Source organism: Periplaneta americana, chromosome 6 (assembly GCF_040183065.1).
Source record: "Periplaneta americana isolate PAMFEO1 chromosome 6, P.americana_PAMFEO1_priV1, whole genome shotgun sequence".
NCBI classification, from domain to species: Eukaryota; Metazoa; Arthropoda; class Insecta; order Blattodea; family Blattidae; genus Periplaneta; species Periplaneta americana.
This window is the reverse complement of record NC_091122.1, coordinates 159,810,234-159,829,255: the sequence shown is the minus strand read 5'-3', so window position 1 is coordinate 159,829,255 and position 19,022 is coordinate 159,810,234. Positions and strand designations below refer to the sequence as shown.

Genomic DNA, 19,022 nt, shown 5'->3' with positions numbered 1-19,022 from the left:
TGAGTTAGGTAATGTAAGGATTTATTGATAATTGCAGACACTAACAGTAGATGACCCAACTCTACTTAATAAATATCTGTATATAAAAACATAATATTTACATTGGAAATTAGCGCAAGTTTTGTAAAAAACAAACAAAAGAGATTTACATATTAGTAAGCACACATTTTTTCAAATTCATACATACCATGTCTCATATCAATTCCAATTATTCAACCATTTTCAGGTCAGAACCAGTTGGATGACTAAATTGTATGGTGTACTGTGAAATATTTGATATTCTAAAACAGGAAAAAATAGTTCCATTATTAATATAAAACTATTACAGAAAAATGGTTTTGTGCTAATGTGTAAAATAATTCACATCATCACAAAATACTGTTTTAAGGCAAAGTTATACAAAATAAAACCATTCTTTCCTGTCATGATTATGTAACTTCTGTTTTATTTTTCATCATAGTTCAGGATTCAACACATGCAACTTCTGTTCCTTGAATCAACTTTGTCTTTAATTCAACTCCTCTGTTAATGGTGTAATTACTTTCTTGTTATCTTCTAATAATTATTTAAAGATAAGATCAACTACCATTCCAAGTCAAGTAGTGAAATTTGTATTACACAATTGAAAATGACTAAATGGTTGTGTGGTGGCAATCATGGAATGGTTGGATGTTTTCTCTATATGGGGTGAAATGCTCCTGAATCACAACCAAGAATGCAGTCTAATATTGTAATATCTGTACTAACAGCTAACTTCTTATAGTAGGCTAATATTTTGTCATTATTTTCATATTAGGTAGCTATGACATAATTATGGTTATCAGAATACCAGATCACATCATTCCCTTGACAGCAATTGATAACTAGATAAAAAAAAAAATCCAGTGAATATACGAGTTAAGTGGCATAAGGTACACAAAATATTCAAAAAGTACATTGTAAATTCATTATCTCAAATATTCATACTGCAAAGTATATAAAAGATTACTATGAGTGTTTGACACTGTTGTAACAATTACTATTCATTTGGAAATGAAAGACGTTTCATGTGCACTGTGTTACAGACATAATATGGAGATTGTAGCAGTACAACAATTAATCTGCCAAATATTTAATTACTACTAATTTAAATCCAATTTAACAAGTAATTTTCCAAGGAAATGTTGTTTCCAGTAATACATAAACCGGTTTAACTTTTAATAATTACACGATTATAGATAAAGACACTTTCAGTAATAAAAAACATTATAAATAATTTATCACTTCAAGCACTCAGATTATAAAAAAAAATCTTTATAGAGATTAGTTGTATTTTATATTGTGTACTGCACTTTCCTCATATTCAAACCTTTGAACAACAATACAGGTGGTTAAGTAATTTCTTTGGAATAGTTTTGTCTTGATTTCGCATTTGTATCAGTTATACATCAGCAAAAATACGTTTCTATTCACTGTCATCTTCATTACAAAGTAAAATTTTACATTAAATTTCATGCAGTAAATTATACGCTTACAAAATCAGCCTTTAATTTACAAGCTGCCTAAACACAACCTCACTGTTGGAAATGAAGGACAACAATGGAGGGTGACAGCAAATTCAGAAGATGGTACACTTGAAACTTATATATACACAAAGTTTTCATCAAGATTTTATATTTAGTTCTTGCAGCCTTCTCTTTGATTTTTTCTCTTACTTGTTCCTGCATGAATACACTGATGCCATGTCTATCAAATGACAAACATGACATTTTTTTTCCCCCCATTTATGATATTTAAAGATTCGATTATTACAAGTTTTGTAATATGAATACACAAAACTTCTGTAGATATAGATATAGAAGTAGGCTTACTATAACAATAAATTTCTAAGAGAAGAAAAAATGAATTACATATCCAATGAAAGTATTAACATTGAATATTGTAGGCATTCTAATGCAGTTTCTTGACAAATTTTCCTCTATTGAAATATTGGCACTCTAATTATCCCTGTGATTATAACTCAAAATATTAAATTTTGAAATTACATGCAGTTTATTATTTAATACACTTACTGTATTTACAAATCTTTTACGGTATTATCACTTTTAAAAAAACTGTCAATGTTTTTCCTACTTCGAGCTAAAATCCAAAACTGTATAAATCAGTTATTTCCTTTTATAAATGAGTTGCATTAAAACTTTCGCAACCAAAGAATAGACTTCTGACAGCTCTGTAACATCTATTTCTTTATTCTTCCTTCCAACTACCTGCATTGGCCAACCAATAGAAATTGGATTGGTCACTCACCCTTCTGGTGCTACAAGACAACTAAAAATGGCATTACCAAATAGATCCATAACTCAGTTGTCCTAACACTTCCTTCCTGTGCTTATCAATAATGAATCTCTGCTTGCCTGCTGTTTGTCTCTTAAGGAGGGAAGGGAATGCTGCTAGCTGTAATGTTTAGGATATTATTGATATACCGAAATCAGTAAAGTATCAATACTGCAAACATACAAGTAGTACTGGTAGCATATGAAATTATACTTTTCATTAATATGCTAAAATTTAGGCTTGTTATTCTGTAGTCGTCAATTATTTAATCTCATTTCCCCTATTTTCGGTCTTTCAAATCATTCATCCTTGCAACATCAGTGTCTGAGAGTCGAAAGACTTTTTTCTAAAAGAGAATCAACAATTACAGAAGATCGAAATAAATTACTAAGTACAAAGTCGAGAAACTTATGTTTCTAGGAGACTGTACCGAGAAAGAGTGGTTTCAGCAGAAGATAATTATTGTACAACTTAAACCACCAATGTTTATTATTGTCACACTAACATTACTTATCCAACTTTCATTATTTACTTTCATGTTGTTTTATGGTCTAGATATTAATGTAATAACTATGTAAGCAATTGTATTCAATTAGAATTAGAGTCTGGCTGGGCGGAAGAGAAGGCCTACTGGCCTTAGCTCTGCCAGATTAAATAAATAAATTATTATTATTATTATTATTAGTGCCAAAATGCAATTTTTTTCTATTGTATTTACGTTAATAAAAATTCATTTTTCTACATAATGATTCGAGCAAATATCAATACTTTTTTTTATATAAATACCGAACAAAGTGTCGATACTTTGTTTTGATATCACATTTTTTAGCAATGCTGCACCGTAGCTCTGTATCTTTCATGTGTTTCACTAGAGAAGTCAGAAGTCGATTCCTATTGTTGCGGTAATAGTAATAATATACATCTCCCTTAATGCACTGGTTCAGATATTTGTAGAACAACACTAAAACATTAAATTGAAAACGTTACTAAATATATTGCTATTATATTAAGCATAGAAAAAATAATCTCATAGTTCAAAAAGCTTTGGCTAGAAATGGAAATTCCGAACATGTCTGAAAGTGAACAAGCAGTTTTTGACATTTTTTCGTGTCTATTCATCTGTGTATATACATGTACTTCTCCTAAAATCACTGTATGCTTTCTTTATATTCAATGTTCAAATTATTCTGTGAATTTGCTCATAAATTATGAGGGAGAATCAGTAAGTTACAAATTGTTGTAGTGACCTACGTTTTTTAATGAAATGTCTGAAGTTATCACAGCTAGTGATAGTATTGTGTACAAGCAAAACAAAGAAGCAGCAGTTGTAAGATTGCACGAGAGTATACCAATGACAATTTGATCCAAGCACTGATGCATGCTTTGTCTCGGGCTGGTAACAATGCAACTATTTGGGCTAGCATATCATATTCTTCATCCTGTCTGCTAGGATAAAGTCACCAACCTGTTGCACATTTGTCTCCATGACAATTGGTGTTCGATAGTTGTTCACCTTCAGAGAACTTCTGCACCCAATTGTAGACAGCTTGACGTAACAAGTAATGGTCACCACACTCAGGCAGCATTCCTTTAAGAATATTATTTGCTGTTAGAGCTTTTACCCAGAAAATCACACAATGGAGGACAGTTTGACAATGGTTAAACTAGTGCACAGGTACACCCATTTTGCAACTGATGCTTCTTTGTTTTGTGTGTGGGCACATCAATCACCTTGACACCTGGATAATACTGGCATCTATTGTGATAGCTTCAGGTGCCTCATTCAAAAATATAGTTTGCTACTTCGATTTGTAACTTACTTACTTGGGTACAATAATGTTTAATACCAGTTCTTTATAATCAGCCATTAAGGGAAAGAATATCTTTGAACTTATACTTGAACCAAACTGCTTTCTTCTGAACTTTCTCCACTATTGTTTCCAGCTCACAGCAACAATTTATTTCTGCTTAAGTACTTCTTCACATCATGCTAGATAAATTCCTAAGAAGTTGTAAATTTAAAAGCAGGACCACTTTTATGACGTGTGCACTGTATGCACTTGTACAGGTTCCCAAGCTTTCAATAATTAATGAATACATAATAAATTACTAGTCTGAGGGAGGGGGAAATGATTACAAGCAAGATTCATTTGTACAAGTAGAACACATGAATGCTGGAAAGAGAATGCAAAATAGCAATAATACAGAATGTCACTGAGGTAAACAAGAGGTGTGTGTTGTTAGGAAATCAACTCTGGTGCCATACCTAAAGATACAAGTGCTGCAACAATGAAAATGATATGTTTTATGTTATTCATTTGCTTAAAATGGTGAAGTTCTTCCCCAGTCTTATTTTAGAGTACGCCTATTTCTTAATGCATGCAATAAGTTCGTTGCTGGGTGGATTTTATTAATTATTCATATTTTTCAATGCTTCTATATAAACATTATCTGCTATATTATGATGACAGGACTCGTTATCTTTAAAATTTAAAGTGAGTAAACCTCGTGACGATGCCTCACAATTACAGACATGGACAAATTATTAACAAAATTGACGATTTTTATGATAATTTTGTTTACAAAATATGACTTTTCAATTTAGACTACAGTTGACAATTTTGCATATTTCCATCATTACAGAAGACAGAAATATGCAAAAAAAATTTCAACTGTAGTTTAAATTGAAGAGTCAAGTTTTATAAAAATATATAATCAAAATCTTCAATTTTACTAATAATTTGTAAATTAGCAAAAATGTCAACCGCATTGAAGTCAAATTTTGTAAAAATATAAAACAAAAATCTTCAGTTTTGCTAATAATTTTGAAATATCCAAAATGTCAACTGTAGTCCAAATTGAAGAATCGAATTTTTTAAAATATACAATAAAAACCTTCAGTTTTGCTAATAATTTTGTAAATATGCAAAAATATCAAATGTAGTCCAAATTGAGGAGTTAAATTTTGAAAAATATACAATACAAATCTTCAATTTTGCTAATAATTTGGAAATACACAAAAATGTCAACTGTAGTCTAAATTGGAGAATCATATTTTGTAAAAATATATAATAAAAATCTTCAATTTTGCTAATAATTTGTCCACGTCTGTACTAACAGCAGCCCAATTTAAAAGATACAACTCTCGGCTACTGTAATGGTTAGCAAGTATCAGAGTGGTGTTTTTACTACCCCTTCACACTTCCAGTAACATAAATGGGCCAAGCAGTAAGGGTATTTTATACTAACAGTTATCAGATCCCAAGTGAGGAAAGAAATTATTTTAGATTAAAAAACACATATGCATAATTAATGTAAAGTTTTATGTAGATCAATTTACCGACAGAGTCATTGCCCAGGGTGTGCCATATGAGGCTATTCTATGCTACAACTGCAATGAGATGAAATGATGGAGGTTTGTTGAGATGGCACAGGGGAACCAGAGATCCCGGGTCAAGTAAAACTGTTCAGAATTTAATTTCATATCAGGAAGGACCTATCTGGGCTCTATAGTTGCAGATAGCAATGCTATAATAATAGAAATTAAGGAAAAAGCTGCAGCTGGTAACCAATGTTTTACAGCATTAAATAAAATTATGAAATCCAGATATACTGCATTTACACGATTATAATATGCATAGTTTTTAAAAAATGTCATCTTGAAAACTGGGATGCATATTATACTGGCACAAAAAACTCAAATTTAAATTAACACTCAATTTATCCTACGAGAAATGGTGGGAAACAACTAATGAAAACAGTCACTGCAGGTTCATGTTTTCTCGTCTTTTGTACACTTTCATTCATAATTTCATGTCCATTTTTTGACAACAATCATTATTAATACCAATATTATTTTTAACTACTGAGATTTCAGGTATACAATTTCAACACCCGTATGTCTTTAAATAAACCAAAACAATTTACCAACAATAAAATTACTGATGGAAGATTGGCATGATACTAGTCATTGTCAATCAATGTTCTGAAATCAATCCAGACCTGTTGACTGGGAAGTTCCAGTTCTGATACTGCAAGTGAGGATGAATGTTGATATATAGCTAGAAGTAAAGGTGCATTTAAAATCTGTTTTGATAATGTAATTTTAATCTTGAGTGGTTTTTCGCACAGGTGCGTATTATATTTGCCAGTATTTTTTTTCCTGGATTTTAGGATAAAAAATGGGATGCGTATTACATTCGAGTAAATACACTATCTCCAAATTATTTGAAATAAACATTTCTAAGACAATTATCAAACCAACCATTGAATAATTTCAAGGGAAAAATTGTTCCGGGGCCGGATATCAATCCCGGGACCTCTGGTTGAACGTACCAGTGCTCTTACCAACTGAGCTACCCGGGAACTCCACCCGACACTGTCTCAACTTTTCCCTTTATATCCACACAACTTACAGGGAGCTTCACCTGAAAGATTAGATTTGCATAATATATACGTCACTGTGCACGTTAACAGAAAACCACAATTTCAAGTCACACAGAGATTGTGTGCACTCGATGTGGGTCTCTGGTGTTTCATCAGCCCACGCGAGTTGTGTGGATATAAAGGGAAAAGTTGAGACAGTGTCGGGTGGAGTTCCCAGGTAGCTCAGTTGGTAAGAGCACTGGTACGTTCAACCAGAGGTCCCGGGATCGATACCCGGCCCCGGAACAATTTTTCCCTTGAAATTATTCAAATCTGCTTTACAGGGAGCTTCACCTGAAAGATTGGATTTGCATAAAACCAACCGGTTTTTGGAACTGACATTACCTGAACGTGTAATTGTTCTAAATATCTGGTAAAGAAAACTATTGCAGAAAATATTTGAACCTATCTATGACCAAGAAATTGGAGAATCAGAACAAACTTAGATGCTAATATTGTCACTGATATTAAAATCAGAAGATTGCACTCACTGGGCCACATATCAGGATGGACAGTAACTGAATACCCAAAACACTGTTACATGCAAAATAGGTGGTAAAAGGAGAATTGGGAAATCTAAGCTACGATGGTTAGATGATCTTGCTAAAGGAAACAGAAGATACTGCAAAGAGCCATAATACCATAGATAATGATGAATGAGCAGGGTCAAATTTTTTCCAAGTTTAAGTTTCACAGAATAAAAGACATAACTGGATAAATTTTGAGGTAAATTATCTGAAATGAAAAAAACAATTTTTAAAAAGAGTGTAATATAATATGTAAATTAAAATTACAGGTTCCGTAATTTTTATTAATTAATAATAATTATTCTTATTAGGGGAAAATACCAGACTGATCTGAGCAAGAAAACTCAAGAAGATGAACATAAAAGTACATAAACACAATTTCAATGTACATTTATCTTGTTACATATTTAATTAAGGTAACTGTAGTATAATATGAAATGTTAAATTTGTTAACTAAAATTCACATGAATTAGAAACGGATATAAAATTATATTAATGTCTATGACAAAGATGACCGTGTAAGCAATCTAAAGTTAAAAAACTCCGGTAAGACCCTGAGGTAAAGAGTGATTTCAACTTGGATTATTCAGTTTATACAGTGTTGCCAATAATATTACCATGCAGTATAGTCAGAAATAACAGAAAGAGAAGGATGCATATTTTACAATATTATAATATAAACCCTATTTCTTTCACGTTTTCTTTTCTGTGTGTTGCAGTATAAACAAGATCAACTTCCATATGAAAAATATTTTCATTCGTATTCTTTGTAAATCTGATTTTTATCTATATCAAATACAAAACTGAATAAAGGAAATATAGGGTTATTATAAAGTAACTAACATGGTTGAGATTAATATAATTTCTAAACAAATTGAGCAATAAAAATTAACCAAGAGGCTATGGAATGCACTAAGCATGGGATTTAGCACAGAACACCAGATAAATAAGAAGTGAACAGCGCATGTATGTATGAAAATATTACGCGCCAAAGAATCTGATGTATGAAAACATTGTCGTTCTATGATGGTTTCGCAGACTACAAGCCGAGTCAAATTAATTAAATTCTCTAAGCTTTCGGCTACTAACTCTGGAGCCTTCTTCATCCTTGAAGTTAGTAGCAGAAAACTTGGAGAATTTCAACAACTTGGCTCAGCTGATAGCACGCAAAACCATCATAGAGAACTATTTATTTGGTATTCTGTGATCTGTTCACAAGTCCACGTGTATTTCCAAGTACACTGTCACCAGTGATATTCAACAAAAAAATTCTAAGATAGCCCCCAAGTTATCCAACCGTAAGATGGCATTTCACCTCACAGCACTTCAAGTCCCCTGTTTCGTAAACTACAGATTGTTTCTCTTTTCCTATCTCACCTTCACCCCAGTGGGATTTAGTTCTTCTGTGCTGAAACAAATGCTTTCATTGTTAAGATGCAATAATTAAACTTCAAAAAATAAAAAAGTTTAATAGCTGTTTAGCTTGTTTGTTACACACATTTTCCAAGTTTGAGAAAATGGTTTTAAAACTTCGGACAGGAATTGGTTTGGTGTAATGTTATTATAAATATGGTAGAAACTTCACTGCAGAATTAAGATTTCCGGCAAAATGCATATGAGAGAAAGCCCTTGTACCACACTTTCTTATAGTGCATTAATTAAGAAGTTTGAAGAAAATAAGTTCATACCGTATAATGGGGTGAATAGGGACCAAGTTTTATTATTTTTTATTTCTTTGTATCAAAGAGTAAATGAAATAAGAGTGTTTATTTGTTCACTCCTTATGAATGAAAACATAAACACTCATTATTATATTTAATCCTTGACACAAAGAAATAAAAAATAATAAAACTCGTCCTTATTCACCCCCTGTGTCTCTATGCACCCCATTTTATGGTAATAGAATTAACTTGGGAAGACCAAAAATTAGTGAACAGGTTGCAAAGGTTCTTTATGAAAGCCAAAACCTCGCTACAGAAAACCCCTTACCAGTCAGCAGAGCTATCTGTTAAGCAAATGCTTGCAAATGCTATACAGCAGTGTTTAGAATTTTACGCAAACTTCTGAAAATGTATCCATATAAACTGCAAATGATGCTTGAATTGAATGAAGCTGATTATGTAGATAGATAGAATTTTCCATTACATGTGTTAGTTGAGACTGAAATTGAACTGGAATGGTTACTGTGGACAGATGAGGTCCACTTTATTCTTAGTGATGTAGCCAATACAATTGCCTAATATATACAACAGACAATACATGTGTAGACTAAACCTCATTCTTAGCATATTCCATAGCTACTTAGTTCATTTTGATTGCTCAATTTGTTTGGCAGTTACTGTATTTCATCACGTAATCGTAGCCATTGCATAATGGTTGCACCCTCATTTATAGACAATTGATCAGGACTTGAAAATTTCACCACATGGATATTTCCGTTTATCATGATCTAGGATCATTTAAAAATAATGTGCCGCCATTGCAACACAAAGTACGAGAGAGAAACAGTAGTGGCCGTGACGAAAATGGAGTGGAGGTGTGAGGTGTTAGCATCAAGCCAATGGCCATAAATGCCTTCAGTTCAGTATAATCATCTTTCCGTGGACTGATCCATTAATCAAATAATATCGACTTCAGTGTATCAGATGTATCAGTACAAGTGATTAAATAATATCATGAATGTATTTAGTCAATTAAAAAGTGTTTTTAATTCAGTAACACCACAGTAATTTATATATCTTTTTTAAGGTATTATTCACATTAAACTTCCAGCATCCCATACTAATATCGGCTTCCCTCTCCTTCTTCTGCAACAAATCATGAAACTTGGCTCTAATTACTTGCTCACACATGTCTCCATTATATGGAAGCTGACTACTGAAAGTTTATGCGACCAATCGTCACCATTTTAATTGAGATTCGGAATCCAAGAGGGGCCCAATATTTAATCACTTTCAAAATTTATTTCTCATGCAAAATAATTAGTAGAAGCTTGTTGCCATGGTTATATGAAAAGATGTAATGGAAATGTACTTACGAAAAAAATAATTAGAGGCATTTTGTAGCAACAGCAAACATTTTTTTCAATTTCCCAAAAGTTTGATGTAATGGACTTGAGCCCCTCTTGGATTCTGGGTCTCAATTGATTTTTTACATAATGGTCGCACCATATATTTTCACTCGAAAAAAAAAAAAGCATTAAAATGTGACGATTATGTGATGAAATATGGTATATTAATTTCAATTGTTACTTTATAATAATTCTAAATATCCGACATAAAGAAATATGCACTGAAGAAAAAAAAAAGACTATATTTATAAGTGTTTCTGAATTTGTATTTTAGGAATTTATCTTTTCTGCATTATATTCTTAGAAATCATTGTTTAAGTGCTCTTATCTTCCAACACACATCTACTAATTTCTTATTACAAAGAAAACAAATATAAATTGTATCATTAAAAGGATTTGCTTGTATAATGAACAAAGGTAGAAAAAAGCACCAGTCAATTACAATAAAAAGGTACATACAATGTCAGAAAGAAAACTATCTCAGTAACAAAGCTCTTTAGAACACACATTACAGAAGAAAGGAAATTCTCTAGTGTACTTAAAAAAAGTGCATAAGAACTACAAGGTATTCAGTAATATGTTCTAAGACTAGTGACATATCACAATGACACAAAGACATAAAGCACCAGCATAAAAACCAAACAACTCTCTCTCTCTCTGTGTGTAAATGTCTTATCATACAAGAATATCTTAAAATAAACTTCTTTTGGCTCTGCCCGCTTTGTATTATGTAATTTAATGACAATGCAATGATTACTAACAGCAGATGAAAATTTGTACATGATATGAATGGAAAATTGGAAAGGGAAGGAATGTAATGGCTGCAGATTGCACAAAGATACGACTGTGACATTCATTTCAAGGGTCTGCTTGGTGAGTAGAGACCTGAGTCAAAGCAGTTTCGAACTCTGGATATCTGAATAACAGGTAGCAGAGAGGATCTTCAATTGATACTTTCCATATGGTTTCACCAGAGATGAAAAGTATGAATATTAATAGTTAATCATATTAACTTTAATGTAAAAGCCATGAGAGTGAGTATATTTTTGCTAAGTGATTAATTATGTTAATTTTATTTTGCAAGAATCATGCGAAAACATTGTTAAATTAATAACATGTCTATGAAATTCATTTTCTTAAAGCCTAATTTAATTTTCAAACTATACACTGAAATGCTGAATACTATACAGTTCACTATTAATTGCTTTGAAGTAAGTGTACGAGATCATAGTTGACCTGAATACCGTAACTGAAATAGAAAAGACAGTTATGTGAGCACTGTAAAATTTATTTTAATTCTGCTTCGATAAAGTAATTATTAGTAAGGGTGTGAGTTTTTGGTAATAATATATGCGACATGTGTTGAAAACTTACTTTCATGTGTGGAAAATGCAAATCCCTTAATGAAAGTCCAAAATTAAGTGAAAAATATATGCGAAATTGATAGAAATCAACAAAATGACTTTATAACCACGATAATTTCAACAAAAAAAAGAGATATTATGGAGAATTTTCAAGAAAAATGTCTCTTTCTTCCAAATAAAATGTGAAAATTTTCGTTATAAAATATACATGAACATTTCTACATATCTGATCATTTAGCATTACAGGTGTGTGACATCTAGCAATGATGTAAGCATAGTTTCAGGGATTACTTCCAGAGAGCAGCACAAGCAGACAATGGTCATTTCTCTTTCCAGCAACAACTGTCTTCATGAGATCAAAAATACCTTCACCGCCCTCACAGTAGAATGAAATTGAATTATTAATTTAATTAATGACGCAAACAATTTTCTGTTAGTTTTATGGGAATTGTTTCAATAATTTAAAAAAAATGTTATTTTATTATTTTTTAAGATTCTTTAGGGTGCAAAATATGCGCGAAATTGCTTGTTTTTTTTTTTTTTTTTTACGAAATATTCACCAAAATTAAACCATTTTAATCACCGAAATCAGGGTAAAATAATCACCATAAAATCACACCCCTAATTATTAGACACATGAAAGAATGCTGTATTAGAAAGCCTACTTAAAGTTTAGATTATTTTAATGACATTTATATCAATCATAAACATTTCATGCTATATAAAGTTTCAGAGCACAAATATCAGTTCGTCATTTTTCCGTGCTTATTTATATGTTTTGATACGTACAATGTTACAGCAAATCAACCTTGAGGCAGAAGGGAGGAGAAGAGAGTTGACTTCTGTTTATGTCATATGTCCCAACATTAAATTATTCTTTGGTCATGACAGTGAAACAAATAATTCCTAAAATATTTAGATATTTTGTACTCAGTATCTGAACCTTCAACCTACTATGAATTGCGAACATTACAAAATATTAAAGGTCTTTCTATACATACATGATGGAAAGAAATAAGGACTTGTATTCCTATTGGTTGCTAGCTAAAGCACAGTAGATCATCTTCAACACGAAAGACTCAGAGTTCAAATCCTGATAAGAATAAAGTGGAATTTGTGGCAGACAAGGGTTTTCACAGTTTTTCTCAGGTATTCTGTGACTTTGATGTCATTTTACTAACTCCCCATTGTAACGCTAAAGAAGGAAGAGATTTCACTATGCTACCCTTAATCACGGTGTCATTCTCACTTCGGTTATGAAGACAACGACAAAGCAAAAGCCAGAAAATTATATGTGATGAACTGATGTCATACTATGTTTGTTGAAATTCTATTTAATGAAATAAAAATACTCGGGAACATTTTAAGGGTCGGTGATCAGCAACTTACACAACATTGGTACAATATTATAGTCGCTCAGAATACTTATTTAATAACGTTAGAACATATAAAATTTGTCTGTTATTACACAAAAAATTCGTATTGGATATAAGCATCTGAAATATTACATATGAAATCATAACATATCTATTATCCATGCAATTTTATTAACAATTATTTTCACTCGTACAAAACATTATTGAACACTTCTTTAAATAAACAGTAACAAATTAGACAGAGTACTAATACAAGATATTGCAGAAATAAAAGCTTATCAGAATAAAAATCTGATACTTCGAGCAAATACTGTTTAATTACATCCGAGCCCACCACTAAAGTATGTACAAAAATTAGATTAAATGTCGTAAATGATGAGCCCTGTTAATTCCTGCATAACCGTGCAAGAAACAGTTTGTAGAAAGTAGTTCTCAAAATAATAACACATTTCGTTAAAATTGTTATCATCAAGCATTTTACATAAATACAGAGCAAATAAACTAATTCGCTCATTGGGAATTGTTAATCAAATCAAAGCGAAATTTTAATAAACAAATCATAAATTATGTTTATAAATATACAAAGTACTCTACAGAAATTTATGTTTCTTATGACAGAGCGAGAGTGGCAGATAGAGAGGAAGGAGGGGAAGGGGGAAAGAAAAAGACAAAAGTGAGAAAAAGATAGCAAGAGTGAAACAGCCATAAACAATTCATAAGAATTTGACAGTTCATGTGAAACACACAAAAATATGTTTAATTTTATCCATGCCTTTGTAAGAGTTCCATCGCTGAAAAATTATGGAACACAAAGCACTGGTGTATGTATGTCTTTGTTTGCTTGGTTTTGTATACTCTGAGAGTTTCATTCACACTAGCCATTATTCATTTTACAAATACGTCAAGGATTAAATACTGTTAACATAAGTGTTAAGAAGTCAACTCCAACAAACTGATTTTCCTATAATGCAACACATACTAAAGAAATAACCTTTCTTAAGGTATTGTACACGCAGGCAGGCAGCTTTCAGACATAAAGGTAATCTCAATTATTAATGTTCACAGGTGCTTAGCATTAAATTACAGTTTCATAGTACTTTTACACGAATTGAAACTTTACATAAGATTGTGAAAACATTTTTAAATCAATATTACTTATTATATCCAAAACAGTGGAACAGAGGCAGGGTGTTGGAAGATTTAAACAAGACCATGTCTATTAATAAGCTATTTTACAAATTTAATGTTTAAACATTAGTGCTTGTGTAAATCTACAACACCCAGGTCATTTTATCTTTTAAATACCGTAACACTTTTGTCTTCTATAATGAGATCTTGAAATTTTATCTAAGAAATGTCATTTACAAGTACGACATAACAATTGTCACAATGTAATTTTAAGATTTTTATAAATGAATATAATTATTACAGCTTGTAAGAGAGAAGAAGACAGTCAGAAAGATATATTATAAACTCGATTTTCTGGAAACAATTTTTTTTTTTAAGTATCACTCTCTTATTTTTTTTTTTTATCTGCATGAACTCCACTGCAACCAAGAGAACTATAATAGACGAGAGAGGGGTTCAATTCAATCTTTTTTCTGTTAATCGCTTTTAACTCTAAGCAGCCGCCACTGAATTTAGACTCCTGGAAATGGAGAATTAACATGCCTGTTTTTGGTTTAAATTGTTAGTCCTGGAAGTACATTTTAAGGAAGATATTTTGAATTTTTTAATTTCAATTACAGAATTCTTGTTTATGTCTGTTAATTGCATAGGCTGCACATATTAAATGCGAGTATCCCGATTGTGAAAATAGAAGGAATAGTCACCTCACAAAATGTTTCTTCAAAATACCGGGAGATAGTGAAAGGTGAGTTTTCATTTACAATATATAGCAATGTTATCACATAAAACTAATTAGACATACTGCTAGATTTCTTCAGCCATGTGCATCATTATAAATCATATGTTACCGAAAACAGCAAACAGTTATTCGCAATAAAGACCTTTATATGTTTATGTACAAAATAAAATACTGTTACTAAATCGCATTCTAACACAACAGATTTGGTTGGTCATGTCAAAATCATTTCAAATTTCACAGTCCATTTCCTACCTCATGTTCTGGAAACGCTGATGGTATTGGCTCAAGGTTTATTTAAAAAAAGGGGGGGGAGTCAAAATTGTAATAAGGATGATTACATTTCAAACACTGATGTAAGTACGAATATAACGGGAAGTTGTAGAGAAGTCTTTTGAAATTTCCGCTGTTTTTTGTGCAGGGAAGACGTTTGAAATTCCCGCCATTTTTATGCACGTGGCTGCAAGAAGCTTCTTGACAGATTACACTTAATCCGGCTTATGAGCCCCTCTCTCCTATTATAGCCCTCTAGACTGCATCCAAATAATTTCGAAATATATAATAGCAGTTTTTACAGCTCATCATTATGTTAAATGTTTGCAAATAAATTAATAGATCAGAGATATACCAACAAATCGCATATTTAAGCATGATTTGAATCGGTATTATGTAATATTTAGATTAATGAATGAATTCTACTTGCCCTGTCAATTCTGTATGTCCGCTTTCAAGACTTTTCTTGTTTACCATAAACTCACATGGGTATTTCACTCTACCAGCATAATAAATCCATGAATGTTAATTACAAATTAAATTGAAAATCTTATAATTTTGCAGTGGATAACAAAGAAAATACTCAATCTTAAGAATTGTTAGACAAACTGTGGAACAAGTTTTTCTACACAAAAATTCTCCGAAGTCAAATCTAATGTGTTACTATTGTTTTCATGCCAGAATCACTTGAAAATTAAATGTTTTACTCTGATAATTATTATAGTTGGAAGAGATAGAACTGCTAGATCGAAACAGTATGTGAAATGTATTTTTCATTGGAAATATTTATATGATAGTTACTCATAATGTAGCACAAAACAATTTATCAAAGACTGAAGACTTCATTTAAGGATGATGATGTGAAAACATAAGTAACACGATATTTTAAACAGGACAGGGGACAGAGGATATATATGTATCAGAGATAGAAAAACTTGACCTACAGTCTAGCTCTCAAGTATTAGCAAACAGAAATATAATTATCGTGCACTGTTTTTGTTAGAGAGTATTAATCATAATTTAAATGACAACATTTCTGACTGAACCTCTACGAGACCACAGATAGCATGTGTGCAGTATGAAACGTTCGTTATAAATTAAGAATTCTTTCTGGAGATATTTCTTTTTTCAGATTACAGTAATATTCTTGTAATGACTAGTGGCAGGTTAAGAGTATATACTGGAGACAACATACTAACTGCTTTGAGGTTGAATGCACATAATAATGTAAAACCAAAACAGAAAAAATCCACAACAAAAATTTTTTATAGTCAGCACTGTAAGTGACGTTGATAACCAAAGTACATAAATATTAGCTTACATTAAAGCTCTGTTATATAACCACTATGAAAGGTTAATAAGCAGACACCTGGCCATTTACAACATCCTACAATATACATAAAATATTTCTTTGTTCGTGCTAAACTATTTCTGCTTCAGTTTTCTTCTTTTTTAAAAACCTGAAATTGTAACATTTTAAGCGAAGATGACAGAAAATGTAGTTTTTCAACATGCAATAAATGCTGTAAGAGTCTAATGGTTGTGAAGATATAACACAGCTTACTCAGAATTTCAGAACAAATGTCTGCGAAAATTAGCTAAACCTAGAAGAGCGTATCCTCAATGTCGAAATAGCTAGATCTGTCTTTATGTTTTAGTACTTTTCTCTCTTTTCAGCTTTCTGGATTAAATCATCAGACGATTTTAAATGGATTTTACTTCATCATTTTTATGGGTATCTGAACATCATACTGATATACAGGATATTTACGCCACATGTACATGACATGAAAACCTAATGGAGCATTCCTTTACTAGCAGTTAACACTATGACAACTTGGTGAAACAGATATTTTCTTATATCCAACCTGATTAACCACCTGAGATACAACCAATTGCCAACTTGCTGCAGCAACACAATATACAATATTCTGGCTAATGTGAGTGTTTAATCGGATTCATCATGTTAAATGCTATTAGTAAATCATTTTACTTATAATTCTTAGTTAACTGGAAATTAGTATCACTGAAAAAAAGTCAATTTTTGAATATCTTTACTTACATACAACATAGGCAATGGTAAAACTTTTTTTTTTTTTTTTGCTTTATATATTTCTTACTTCTCATGGCTCTCAAATTTTTAAATTAAAAATATATCAGCCAATACGTATAGTGTGGACGAAAATATGTAGTATCATCCTATCATGCTACCTAGAACTGTAGACTGTTCAGATTTTGGAGTGCTGAATTCATGATTTCGTGATTTAGATACAAAATACGAGATTAATAATCTCATGTCACCTACACCGTAGCATGGATTCTCCAAAAAGAGCATACAACAGCAAGACAAGACCAAGTCTTGGCCTTTATAATCATTCAATGAAGCACAAAAATGGTGCTGACGATGTAACATTGATTATTAAAAATAATATAACTCAGGCCAAAGCCACATATACAGAGGGAATGAACGAGAAAGCCCGGCAACCCACTGCTAGTCAACAAAGCACCGTACACTTGTAAAATGAATCTCGGTTTAATGACACAAATCAGAAAATGACTATGGCTCCTGTCGACCTTCCACAGGTTGATCAAGAGCTTTCATATATTTTGTGGTAAGTTTATTTATGAACCATTCATACTCCAAAACTACATCTATGGCAGTCCATCCATTCTGCTTACGCTGCGGTAAATGAAAACATTGCATCAAGAACTTGCCGTTTTTTTAAGTGATAAACTTTGATTGAATTTAACAACACTGACAACTAAATAACAAGTGCCATATCCTTCTTGTTAGGTAAAGCCACCTTCTTTCCTTGCCACAAGCTGTTGTGGATGGTGAAGGCATCGATGGTGACTGTCAGATGTTTTGTATGGACTTGAGAGAAGCATTTACCTCCGGAGTTGTATCTGAAAGATACATAACTTAATTAATTTCAAAACATAAAAAGTTGTTCCACATAAAATAAGTATCAAAGTAATTTCAGCACTGCAAACCAATCATAAGCGCCGACTTTCGGAAATCTTTAGGCATGCTCCCCAAAAAAGTGGTTTTCTAAACTATCAATGCCCAAGTAATTCTGGTAGTTCATGAGCTCTTAAACAACCATGACCACCGCCACCACTACCATCACCACGACTACTAGTATATTACTACTACTCAAAATGATCTAAAATGTGATTACTCAATTACATAACATTGCAACAAGAAGTGTTTATGGTGTTATCTGTTGCACTAAGAGTACACAGAGTGAAACACAACTAATGTCATTAATTTCAGAGGGTTATTCTTTGAAATATTTCAAACAAAAATGTAAAAATGTTTAATTCAATTCTGCTCATTTTTGCTTCATTTTCCAGATAAAAATGATTTTATATGAAATAATTCATAGTGTGTTTTGGGATAGCCGTTGATTTAATTCCCAGTATGTTCAATCAATTCAAGAGAGAGTGAATTACGATAACAAATTATTGAAAGAATTTTAATTCTGTCTACTAAATGTGCAGAAATTAGATCCGAACAAATGTAACAATGTTGTTGTTGTTTTCTAATGCCAGGCGTTTGACAATAAAGTCATTTGACCTCTTGCACTCCAATATTTTTCAAAGATATTGTCACGGTCAGTCACTGAAGCACAGATTTTGAGGTGTTCCGAATCATTTCTTGATTTGAGTTGCACAATGGGCAGTTAGGGGACTGATATATTCCAATTCTATGCAGGTGCTTGCCAAACAATCATGGCCTGTTGCCAATCTAAATGCAGCTACAGACGATTTGCGTGGTAAATCGGGAATTAACTGTGGATTATGATG

General features: G+C 31.9%; 1 protein-coding gene across 7 annotated transcripts in view; it reads right to left on the bottom strand.

Annotated features, from left to right (window-relative positions):
* Positions 1-19,022, bottom strand: part of Patronin (calmodulin-regulated spectrin-associated protein patronin) — a 242,515-nt gene continuing 223,493 nt past the window's right edge. For all 7 annotated transcript variants that reach the window (XM_069829423.1, XM_069829425.1, XM_069829420.1 and 4 more), the window contains one exon: positions 1-18,119. In XM_069829423.1, the coding sequence (XP_069685524.1) occupies positions 17,975-18,119 (145 nt within the window). In that variant the 3' untranslated portion in view covers positions 1-17,974. The remainder of the gene's footprint in view (positions 18,120-19,022) is intronic.